The 13,295-nt window shown below is 27.6% G+C and overlaps 1 protein-coding gene across 3 annotated transcripts; it reads right to left on the bottom strand.

The window, feature by feature from the left end:
* Positions 1-6,166: 6,166 nt before the first annotated feature.
* Positions 6,167-8,350, bottom strand: LOC111289232 (transcription factor MYB1R1-like). 3 transcript variants are annotated; one of them, XM_089746602.1, is made up of 4 exons: positions 7,956-8,350; positions 7,647-7,855; positions 6,929-7,366; positions 6,167-6,443 (listed from the first exon to the last, which is right to left on the bottom strand). In XM_089746602.1, exons 1-3 carry the CDS (start codon positions 8,248-8,250, stop codon positions 6,944-6,946), a joined length of 927 nt encoding a protein of 308 aa, XP_089602728.1. In that variant the 5' UTR covers positions 8,251-8,350; the 3' UTR covers positions 6,167-6,443; positions 6,929-6,943. The 3 variants fall into 3 exon arrangements, with proteins under 3 accessions (XP_089602728.1, XP_089602727.1, XP_022735832.2); XM_089746601.1 differs by lacking the exon at positions 6,167-6,443 and adding an exon at positions 6,739-6,788; XM_022880097.2 differs by lacking the exon at positions 6,167-6,443 and having other exon boundaries at positions 6,739-7,366.
* Positions 8,351-13,295: the final 4,945 nt, after the last annotated feature.

The raw sequence follows: 13,295 nt of genomic DNA, 5'->3' as shown, positions 1-13,295 counted from the left end.
ATACAATAGAAACTTTTTAGGCTTTATCCAATCATGATTGATCCCCCTGTTTAAGTTTTTGAGCTGATTCTCTCTTTAATTCATCACTCTAACATGAATATATTTTGTGCCAAGTGCTTGTCTTCGATTGCTAGGTCACATAAATACTAACTAAAAAGATTGTGAATTGGCCAAAATAATTAGAAGCATTAAACACAGTAAAACATTCAACTTGCAAAAATAACAAATTGGTATTAAAAATTAAAAGAAAAAAAATAAAGTTTCATGATTAAAGATCCATGGAAAGCTTAGGAATTTAAACTTAGTTCATAATGAAATGAACAAAAACTAATAAGAAAATTATATTTGAAACAGAAAGGCAAAAGAAATAAAAGCATAAGTAGAAACCCTAAATTCTATTATTTCAACTTTTATCTTTCCCTCTCTTTTGATTTTCACTCAAATCAGAATTTGAAATTATCAATTTTCTTACGAACTCATATCTTTTAATACGTAAAAAAATTAAGTGATTTCATTCGATAATATTTTGATAATAAAAAATTAAATGTAAAAAAAGTTGCAAATAGAACGTCCTTTAAAGCTAAATCATGTTTATTCTCCTCTAGTAATGTCGAGAACTTTCTCAAATCTGAAGTGTGTTATGGCTGGCTTGAGAGAAATCAGATTCTGTCTTAAAATTCCTTATAAAAGTGATGAAGGTGACTCCAAAAAAGTGAAAAAAAATGTAATATAATAATAAACAGAAGCATTCAGAAGGAGTTTAGAGGAGAATCTCATTCCATATGACTTTATATTTACTTGAAACAAGCAAGATTCTGAATGCTATCCATAATGCTTGATTGTGGATAGCACGTTTCTATGTACTTGTCTTGTGTTGAACAAGATTTGAAAAAGGATTGGTGGCAATTTAGAATCAAACCAAATCTTTCATGTGAATTATGTTAATCAATTATGATAAAGATTTGCCAAGAATCAGTTATAAGTGATCCAAACTCAATGAAATATATATCATTATCAAGTAATGAACCCGGAAATTAACTAAATTGTTTATGTGATCACATAACATTCAATAGTTATAAATTTAAATCCTAACACCAGTAATTCTTTATCTTATTCTCGTGCGACCTCTTTTATAAAATAAAATAAATAACTATCAGGCAATGTGAACAACACATGCTGCATTTAGAGAGGTTGGGAGAAGAGATTCGTACCAGACACTAGTTACCCACTCACTTAATGGCCTCTGGAAAAGGACTTATTGCCGTGGAATGAGAAAGGGATCCACCGAGAGAAAGTTTAATTCATATTTCCATGGCTATAACATAGAGTTAGACGAACCCAAGTAATGAACATGCTGACATATTCTTTCAAATTGCTTGGAAAACACGTTTCATAAGGCCTTTATATATATATATATATACACACACACACACTGTTCGTTAGCTCATCTTTAATCATGTATCTAAATGCGAAAAACTTGAAAAAGATGATTGAGGAAAGAAATGATAAGTCTCTTTGTGAGAAATCAATGAAGATGGTGGTGAACATCATTAAGCTTTCATCATTTTCTATTGCCAAGATGAGTCTTGGAGCTACCGCACATCCAACAGCAAGCAAAAACCTCACACCTGCAATAGATTCTGATATGGTTACTGATGAACTGCTGCAGCCTCAATTTTCTGGGAGCCAAATGTCAAAAGAGCGGCAGAGTAGCTCGAAGCCTTATTCATTCGTGATGCAGCCAGGCCGACGAAATGAATCTCTCATGGTTCATGAAGAGAAAAGAGACAGTGATGGCATTTTTGATGCCTATATAAGGAAGGTACATGAGAAGAACCGAAGCAATTTGCATGAAGCATCAAAGCTTTCTCCCTACATACTGCCACCTCCACCCACACCGTTACGTAGAAAGAAGTAACCATATTCATATATATATATATATATATATATATATATATATCCCATCTCTACTACTGAATTTCAGTTTCTAGTTTTTATCTGCTGCGCAGTATAAAGCATAAATAAGATATTACTCTATTTTGCTTTCTTGAACATGTTAGTTATTTTCCTTTTGCTTTTTGTAATGTTATCTGAAGTCCTGATTATCTTTGCCTATAATTTATGATTCCTTCACATCTTTTTCAGATTGTTTGGTATAATTTAGAATCTAACAACTTGACTCATGTCCCCTGGTAATGGTATGATGGAAACAAAATAGATGCAAAATATATCATATTTGGTCTGCTGCTGCTCTATTTTGTAAATGATTTGTGCCTGAATTGACTTGTCTTGATCCATTCATCTTTCATATCACTAATAGCTGAAAAACCAAAGCATTCTCGATTTAGTTTAGTCCAGTTGGTTCATGCAACCACCTCTAAGATGTAGCATCCAATAAGTTTGGAGTTCAACCTCATCCTCTGTAATCCCTTTTCTTATCCCAAGCTATAGCCTCTTGGTACCAAAAAAGCATCCTCGGAGTAGGGTTACTGATAATCATGTTACTAATGTAATGTCTGCCTGCCCTGCAGTGTGTTTCAGAATGATTTTGTTTTGTACAATTAAAAGTGAATTAATTGGGCGTTTCTTTTAGCTAAATTTAGATGCAAAGACATGAAGAATCTGGAGATTCCATCCAATATCTCTTCTATGAGTGTACAAATGGTTTCAAATATTTTATCAACGAATCAGATTTCCAACAACTTTTTTTTTTTTTTTTTTTTATCTAAGATGTTGCGGGAGATAATATAAACTAATTTTCCTTTTGAATCAATAATTGATTATGGAAACAGCTTAATTCTTAAAACCAAATCAAGCTGTATCCCCTTACACAGCCAAATCTGCATAATGGATATGTCAGGGTACCAAAAAAAGTTGCAGTAATTCCCTTTTCTTAATAAACTCAAAATCTTAATCTTTCTTAGTCCGAAGTTTAACTAAGTTGATTTATATAATCACTTTTAATAATAGACATCCATAAAATTTAGAGTTTGAATTCCAGCATTTATAACCTTTTTCCTTATTCCTAATCTATGGCCTCTTTTGAAAAAAAAAAATCTTGATCTTTCTCTCTTAAAATCAAACATTAGATAGCAAAGTAGAAGATACAGAGGGGACTCGGGGAATAAAAACTCATCCATTATAGAGTCTAGTGTGAGTTGGTAAAGTAAAAAGGGAAAAAAGCTGAGAGTGTGACAAATGAATAAAATGTTTGGTATTATCTCACATATGTTATTTATCTAAATTTTTGTGATTTTATATTTAAGTTGAGCTACTATACTTATTATCAATTGACTTTAGATTTGACACTCAACACGATATTAAGTTCAAATTGTAATTTGTTGTTCTTGTTTTTTTTCAAAGTTTGTCAATCGATAAATTTCTTTTTTATTTCTATTCATATGTGATAAAAGTTTATTAAAATAATATTATTTTATACGTTAAATATCTGATTTTTTATGATTTTATAGTCAAGTTAGATTTTTTCATCTATTGTCAAGTAATTCTAAATTAGATATTTAACATAAATTATGATTTTATATTTAAGTTGGATCTCTTCATCTATTATTAATTAATATTATATTAAATATTAATTTTAAATTGATTGCTTAACATGGTCAAAAGAACAAAGAGAATCTCTTTGTAGTTTTTTTGGCTTAATAATTACCTCCTTAATCCTGTGAGCTCCAAAGTGGCAGATTAAGAAACTTGGAAACCCATACTCCATGATTAAGCAATGTTTTTCAAAAGGTGTGGCATAAAGTGTTCTATCTGGAATATTTTTTTCCTTGTGAAATGGGCCATTCATCTTAATAGGAACCTTTTATGTTTCGTATCATTGAAAAAATTTTGTTTTCAAAATTGCTTAATGTTTAGAGTGGTGGCTTTCCAGGTTGTTCGAAAAATGACCACAAATATCCAAATTAAGGTCCAAATCAAGGGCTAAATTAATTAAAATTGGTTAATTAGTAATTAATTAATCAATTAAAAAAGTAGATTACAATTGAAACCCAATGCAATTAAGGGCCCAACATCTTGGTTAATACGATAGTATGGGAGAAAAAAATCCATAATTACATGGACTGAACCCAAGTAAGGAAGCCTAGAGAGTTCAAATGGTGGGGCAAGGCCTCATGACAGTTAGTCTTTTGGCTAGAGAAAATCAAGCAAAGTGATAGTTACTAGGTGGTTACAGGATATTTAGCACCATGAAATGTTACTAAATGGGATGTAATGTTGGAGAAAATTCATTAGTGGAGATATTCGAAATCTTCATTTGAACCCGTTATTAGCATTAAGACAGAGGGATCCAACCTAAAGGCAAAGAATTGAGTACCAGTTAACATGAAAATTCAATCAGCAATTATCTGAAGTGGAAAGTAGCATGCAAGACGGCTATCACACATCATTAAGCACGTGAAGGCAATGAACTAATAATGGACGTTTGTTAGGCTTGATAGTTTTCCTAAATTTTTGGTGTTCTTTAATTTTGTAACTATAAATATAAGTTTTTAATATATAAAAAGGATTTCAAAAACCGCAATCAACATGAAATTTCATTATCTTACTTTCAACATTTTTATGCTTTATCTTATCTTTACCATTCATTTTTTTTCTTTTAACTTTTCAGGATTAGGCCTAGTTGTAACTTAGCAAATTACCTCAAAATTTCTTTTCTATGACACCTGAACATTGGGCATAAGACTACCCAGCAAACTCTTGTTTTCGCAACTCAGCTGTCTTGAGCTTGAGATTTTCTTGGTTTTGATTACCACTCCATGCATGCTTCATGCTTTGTTGTTGTAACACAAGCCCGATCACGAACTTTGTCACCTCACGAGGTTGTGCCAGATCTTAACAAAAATATTACTGCCAGGCGCTTTTCCAAGATATCAATCGTTCCTAGTTATTGATCAAAGACTTCACTTGCGTCCTATCTAGGGTTGTTTTTATCTTCTAGCATGGTTCAACCGGAGAGCACCGCATCGTCGGGTAAAAGAATTAAAAAAATGAAAAAGAAGTGACAACAGTTACTTTGGACTAATGTGTAATTTGCTCCCTAAATTATACTACTGTATTTTATAAAATTACTATTAAGTACATAAAACTTCATTCGTATTAAATAAATTGCCTAAGACACAAATTCTTTTAATAGTAAATTAACGTGGTCAAAAAATAATTAATAAAATCATGAAAAATAGCCAAATGCCGCATCAATTTTTAAAATTTTTATATTTTTTGAAATAATAATAATAATAATAATAATAATAATAATAATAATAATAAAAAGAGTTTAAGAGAGGTACAAGGAAGAGAGAAGAGAAAGTAAAGGGGGCTAGAGGAGATGAAAGAGGGGAAGGGAGGGGCCAACGAACGACGAATATGACCGATTGGACGGTAGAATGGGCTGATTGGAAGTCAGATCAAACTGATCTACCTTGCACAAAAGAAGATCAAAGTTGATCTGGCTTTTCTGTTTGTAACGGGAGATAGATTGGGCCGATCTTCCCCTTGACTAGCCATCGCCTCCTTCCCCTCCCTTACCGCTTACCCTTCTCTCTTCTCGATGCCTTTCTCTTTCCCCCAACTGCGATTTCTCTTTTTTAATATTTTTAAATTTTATTTCTAAAAAATTTACTATTTTAATTTTAGTTTTTCAAAATTTTTTATTTTTTAATTTTAAATATAAAATTTTTTTTAAAAAATAAAAGTTTACAAAAAGACATTTTTATTTTTAAAAATAATTTAAATAAAAAAAATAATGACACATTTTTATTTATTAATATTTACCTTGTTCGCAACTAACATTGGTAGACAAATCCAAATTTTAATTTTTTTTGTACATAAGAAATTGCTACATAAAAATAAAAGAAAACAAATATAATATTTAAATTTTGTATTTTAAATTTATTGAATGTAATTTTTTTAAAATATTTACATAAATTAACTGCATTAAATTTTATATTCTTAAGGTGAAATAAAAATTAAAATATCAAATTCAGATTTTTGTAAGCGTCAAATAGAAAAAAAAAATTATATAATTTAAAAGACACAGAAGTTTTTTGAGGAGAACTAAATCGGATGTAATCATGGAAATTACCTTCAAATTTTCAATGAAGAAAACACTCTTTGAATTAAAATTTTTTTAGACATGAAATTGTTAAAATTTAAACACTAATTAAAATTAAGAATTTATTATTTTACTAACAATGCTCCGGCTTGTTTTTCGAAAACTAAAAGGGCAAAAAGATGTTTCTAAAACTTGCCAAAAAATTTTCTTTTTTTGGTACGAACTTACCAACATTTGTTTCCTCATCCACAACGAAGAAACATCATCAAACCAAATCAACTACAGACTACAGCCAGTCATAGAAATAAAAAAGCTTGTCCGTCCATCTGGGGATAATCCAAGGCAAAATGCATGACAGGACAGCCACCCATTCCTGTCCCAATTAAGGTCATCCTTCAGTCCTTGAATGCAAAAATCCGCCACAAAATTCACCAACCCTCCGTTTCCTGTCTATATAAATCCACAAGGTCTGCCCCGTATAACCAAACATAGAAATTTACAACAACTATCCACCATCCATTTAATATGGGTTTTATTCAACAATTCAAATTCGCAAAATTAGTGGAAAAAAAGGAACAAAAATATTGTCTCCCTACCGCTAACCCACGTTCATAAAAGCCATGAAACCACAAGAAAGTCATACGTGTGGACCCACCAAGATTGCAAGATCAGTAATGAATGGAGGCAGCACTTGTTATTTTCAGTTATACCGTATCAGCTAGCAGAGCAAAAACAAATGAACAAGAATCTAATATGATAGAAACAGAAAACGACAAAAGCAACAGGCCATGACAGTTTTTTTCTGTTTTAGTCTGTACATCAAAAACAAAGGTTACAAATCCAGTCACCTAATTTTACCTTAATTTATCCTTCTTAAGCAACTCTGATGATGCTATTGCTGTCTCCATTGCTGAAGCTTGGCATCATCTGAAATGCAGAGTGCCTCGAAGAGGATGAAGAATCCATTTGATCAGATTGTAAAGACAGCTTGAGTGACAATGGTGAAGGATCGATGACTGAATTCAAGTTCAAGTTCAAGTTCAAATCAGATGCCTGAGGAGTTGGGAAAATAGGAACCGGACGGATGAGCTTTTCGGTTGTAATATTGTTATTCGATTGATTCCCCAGTGCTAATGTCAGATTTTCCATTGGATTCTCAATTGGAACCGGTAAGACCGCCGGATTAACAGTCATAGTAAAGGCCACCGGCATCATAGAAAATCCATTGCTCTCGGGTGGCTGAATTGTGTTCTCTTGTTGATGATCTTGGTCTTCTTCCATTGGAATGGCGGCTACCTAACCATATAGTATCAAAATAAAAGATCATAATAAAGGCCAGTAATTTATGAAAATATTTCTACATTAAATGCAACAATTTGTAATAAATTCGTTGATCAATCGATTAACATAATCTTATATATCTATACACCTAATAGAAGCCAAAATCTTTAGATTTTAAAAAACCGAATAATTTTTTTGCTTTTTAATTTCTATATTAAGCTATTTCCTAAGCAAAACAAATAGAAGAAAATGGGTTTTTGAGAAAAGAGAAAGATATAATAGTAATTTCTAATACCGTATCGGTGGTGATATCGAAAAGGCTAGATCTACGACGGCGGCGATTGAGATTGTTTCGTCGGAGAAAGTATTTCTGAGCATGGCTCGCTACTTGTGTCGGCGTTCGAGTCTTCACGAAGTTTCTAGAAATACCTTTCCAATCCCCTTTCCCTGCTTTTTGCAATCCTAATAGAAACCGCTTGTGCTCTTCCTCCGTCCACGGCACCCCTAATTTTATTTAATAAAAAATCAAAATCAGAAATTAAAAAAGCGAAAGAACGAAAAAAAAGTAAAGATCTAAAAATATAAATATATATATAAAGAAAACCTCGTTTGCGCTCGCGATTTCCGGTGGAGTGAGGAACGGCCTCGTCGGCAGAGGCGTAACCAGTGGTTACGTTATCAACTTCTTTATTGTTGTTGGTGCTTTTGTTGTTAATATTGTTATTAATGTTCGAATCGTGAGGCAGTTCATATTGAGAAAGATTGTTCATACTAACACTTTTCCTCATCGAATCAACCACCACCCTGACTCCGAAAAGCATGATCACTCCTCCTCCGCCGGCGTTCGCCGTGGCGTTGGAGGTGGAGGAAGAGGCGGAGGCAGACGTGTTAGGCGGCATCCTCTTTTTTCTTCTTCAGACTTTTCCCTATAACGAAAACTGTGACCGTACAATTAGAGAGAGAAAAGAAGAGAGAAAAGAAGAGAGAAAAGTCGTAAAGAACATACACAGAAGAGTCGCGTGGAGAATATATATAGCACAAGGGTTGGGAGGCACCACGTTGTGGAAACTGTTTTCGATGTGCGGGAAAATACGTGGCGTTTAGTGGTTGGTGAATCTGTTTTAAGTGTTTGTTATCCTGTCTGCTTATCAAATCTCTAAAAAGATAATGGGCTCAGAGAGTGTTTTGGACTTCGCGACTATGCTCTGGACAAATAATGCAGCAATTTGCAAGATTATAAAATTAGATTGAGATTTTTAAATTATAGTAAAATTTTTAAATACGATATTTAAATTTAAAATATTTTTAATATGATATTTAAATTTTAAAATTTTTAATTTGATTAATTTTAAATTACAAAATATAATAGATAATTAAATTTTTAATTATTATATTTATTAATAAATTTTATAATTTATATATTATATTAAAAAATTTTTAAATTTAGATATTATATTAAATAATTAGTTTATTATTTGTGTAATACATGAATTATCTTATTTTATTAATTTATTTTTAATTATTTTTTAATCAATTATCTTTAATTGTAATTGAAATAATTTTTTTAGAAGATTTACTTTGTGATGTAGTAAATTAAAAATTACTTATCATTTAATTTAATTATTTGTTATATATTTAAAAAGGTAAACATAAATAATTTATGTATGTAAAAAAATTTATCTTCATGATGACACATAAAATAAATTCTAATTTTATGTTATTTATCAAATAAATATATTTAAAAAAAATTAGTTATTCAAATTTTTAAAATTTAAAAGAAAGACAAAATCATATATATCTAATTATTTATATTTGAAATTAATTTATAGCTAAAATATAATGAAAAAAAATCTTATAAATCATGGTTAATTATAATGTTATTTCAAAAATCATAAATTATTTTTTTAATTTCAATTGTTTTTCTTTTGCCAAATAATCTCATACACTTTAAGTATGATAATATTATTTATCATAAGAAAAATATATAATTTTATATCAATTAAATCTTAGAAAGTTAGTTAAATAAATTTAATTCAATTAAACTAATTAAATAAAATAAAAAAATATGTATTTTTAAATTTATATTCATGTTTGATTAATAAATATTTTTCAAAATTCAAGCAAAAATTTTTTTTAAAAAAGGCAAATGGACCATAATTGAATATAATTTTTTTTATTTTATTAGAAAGTAGACATGTTCATTAGTTGAATTATGAGTCAGATTTATGATTGTAAGTATAACCTTTTAAGTATGGATTCAAAATGTTATTATGTTAAAGAATTATTTAATTTTAAATTTAAAATATATTTAATATTATAAAATTTTAACATTTTAATAATAAATATAAAATTGAATAGGTGATTTGAATTAAACTTGAAACTGAATCTAAATTTAGAAATACTTATAACTGGATGCCATCAAATTCATTGACATTTCTTAATTTTTTAAATTCATATTTTTTAAAAATTATATTTAAGAAAATATCAAGTACTTATTAAATAAGGTTTGATTTGAAAAATAAAAAAGAATGAAATCAAATTGGATTTCAATTTTCCTAAGTTTTTTATACTTAAAAAGAGTGTTATGACTTTAAAGAGGAAGAAATATAGTAGATTACAAATTTTTATACAAAATCATAATTGATGGGCTGATTATATTATATATATATATATATTTCAAAATCCAATTAGTTCTTGTTATTTTAACAATATTTTAATATAAATAGTAGGTTCAAATCAATGTAATCAAGCAAATTATTAATGAAAGGGTTTTTGCATATTGTAGGAAAGCTGAATTAAGAAAAAAATTTATTTAATTGAGTGAAGAGTCAAATATAAAGAAAAAAGCCTTATAGACATACTTACAAAATAGAAAAATAAATATATTTTGTAACTTTGCACCTTGTAATATATGAAAAAAGAAAATCAATTGAAAGAAAAAATATTACCTAATTAAGTAAAAAGTTAAAAGTAAGGGGAAAAGTTTTGTAGACAGTACCTACAAAATATAAAAATATGTGTTTATATAACTTTAAATCTTGTAATATATATATATATATATATATATATGTCAAAGGTAAAGACTTAGGACATGTCATAAGTATATAAAAAAGAAAAAAAAATGCTTCAATAGCTTTCACTTTTTAATATAAAATGAAAACAAGGTAATACAAAAATGGAGGACAATAACAAAAAAAAAAAAATCAAATTGATGTTAAGGAATCATATTAAACAATCATTTATAAATGATTAAGAGATTAAATTTGAACCCTTTAAATAATAAAATATTATCATGAAATTTATTAAGATAAAATTATATTTGATAATTTTAAATTTTCAGATATAGTTAAAAAAAATTAATTTTAAAAATAAAAAATATATTTTTCCTAATTGAAAATGATAAGTGAAGTTTTTAATATTCCACAGGCAAACTTTATAATTATTAATATTATAAATTTAATTGTAAAGGCAATAAAAATATAAGCATTCCTAAATGTAGCACTAATTGTAGATCAATTGCTTTTTCACTCGTTATTTGGTCATTTAGGACTAATCTCATGTCCAGACCCATATGTATAACTAATCATTAGAACATTAATTTTTAAAAATAAAAAGATATATTTAAAGGTGTATTTGACAAATAAAGATAATTTCTTTTAGTAAAAAGAAAAACTTTAGATAATTAAAAATTTTAAAATAAATATATCTTAAAAAGATTTGGATAACCAATAATTTTTTAAATACATTTATTTAATCCATAAATAAAAAATAAGAATTAATTTTACTTATTTAAATAAAATCTTACCAAAATAAAAAATAATAATTTTGTCCCTTTAATTATTTTAAATCTAAATTGATTTTTATAATTAAATAAATTTTGCAATACATTTTTTGATAAATAGTTTAAAATTTTTAAAAAATATATCTTATATATATTTATAAAGAGAAATTTTAAAAATTTTCTTATATGTCGAAAAGAAAAATTATCCACGTAAACATTCAAATCAACAAATCTTATCTGATAATTATATATGTTGTAATATAATATATGTATATATATATATTAGATTTGTTTTTCATTACATTGACTCAATTAAATACTTTTTCTTTTTTATTTTTGTTTTTTCTTTCACATATAGATTGTAATCTTAATTTGAATTTATATTTAATGCATTATCTATATTTATGCAACACACTATTAACCATATAATGATACTTCATAAAAATTTAATTTTAAAAATTTTAAAATTAAAAAAATACACTTAAATCTTAAATTATTTTTCTTATCACACTTTTAAACATACTTTTTTAATTTCAATTTTTTTCAATTATAACAATAATGTTAAGCTATACATAAATGAATTAGTTTCAATTTTCGGTTAGATTTTTTAATCAAGGACACTTGCTCATCTGAAAAGAAATACTAATAATAATAATAATAATAATAATGATAATAAAAGGAAAAAAAAATCTGCTTGGCAAATGGCTAAGGTTTTGCACATTTGACGACAAAATATTCATTATTTTTTATGCAAACGAAATATTCATTATTCCAATGAAGTGCAGCACAAAACAGCATGTACCCAAAGTTTTCTTCTTTTTTTTTTTTTTTTTGGCAATTAAGAAATGGACAATATGCACATGAAAGTGCAGGGAGTGTTTCCTCGAAAATAATATATTATCCAATGCTTTTTTTTTTTTTTAAAGAGTCAGATGAATCCAGTCAACCTGTGTTGTCCCTCCTCCTTTGCCTACCCAAGCGAGCTAAGCGAACCCCCCCCCCCCCCTTTTTTTTTCCCCTCCTAACCTGTTTACCGTCCAAATCATTTTCCTAGAAAATTCCTGGCCCCCAGCTTTTTTTTCAAGTACTAAAGTTTCCGTTTGATTAGTTTTTTATATTTTATATTTTGTTATTTATTTTGTATTTTTATTTTTTATTAAAAAATAAAATATCACACAAACGCAAATATACATATATATTTAATATTTTAAGGGTAAATTAATCTTTTTATTTAAAGAAGAGATATTTTAAAGAGCTCATAAGTATTTTAATCATTCTTTTATGATGTTGCTCTACTTTTCTGGTCCTTCGCTCTATTGACACGATCGAAAAATAAGCATGAAAATTTCTTCCCACCTTCACTTTTGACTTTGCTCTTGGTTTTTAGGCGCTTGAACTCTTCCCGGAATTTGCACAGAAACTTAACTTTTAAAATTTTCAAAGTCACCAAATTAAATAGTTAAGATTTGTAGGATGGAATTAACATAATTTCTAATCTTTTTCATATGAGTCAAGCCAACTTTTGCTTTCTACTTCACTAATTTTATCATGGTAAAATCGAGTCGAGTTAATTGAGTTTCAATACTAATTTTTAAAAATTTTCAACAGGCGGTTAATGCTTGAAATTTTATTTTGAAAGTTATTAGTTCAGATTTAAAAAAAAATAGGATAAAATTTATGAAAATAAAGAAAATTATTTTTGTTTTGTAATTAAATATCATATGTATAAAAATAAATTAACTTTTAAATTCAATTTTAATGTCAACAATAAATAATCTTGAGTTTCAAATAATTGAATTGGACAATTCATGCGCTTGTTTTATATTCATGTAGTGTCAAATACATATAGAATATGAGAAATTATCATGTTAAATTCATGTTGAAATTTTTTTTATCAAACTCATATAATTTTTATTAAAACTCAAATCGTATCACTTTCATATTTTTCTTTTATATCATATTTAAATTTATTAAATATATAAACTATCACAAACTCTAACAATAATAAATACTAATCTTGAATGTTACTATGTTGTAAAGATAAGAAATTGAGTAATCTATATATCCAATTAAAAAAATAATTTCAATTAGCCATCTTTATCAATTATAGTAATAATAAATAATGAAAGATTTAATGATTTTTTTAAATTTAATTTTTTATTT

Source organism: Durio zibethinus, chromosome 17 (assembly GCF_047325235.1).
Source record: "Durio zibethinus cultivar Kanyao isolate XHJ-2024 chromosome 17, ASM4732523v1, whole genome shotgun sequence".
Lineage (NCBI taxonomy): Eukaryota > Viridiplantae > Streptophyta > Magnoliopsida > Malvales > Malvaceae > Durio > Durio zibethinus.
Note: the sequence above shows the minus strand (reverse complement) of the source record. Positions and strands in the feature narration are given on the sequence as shown.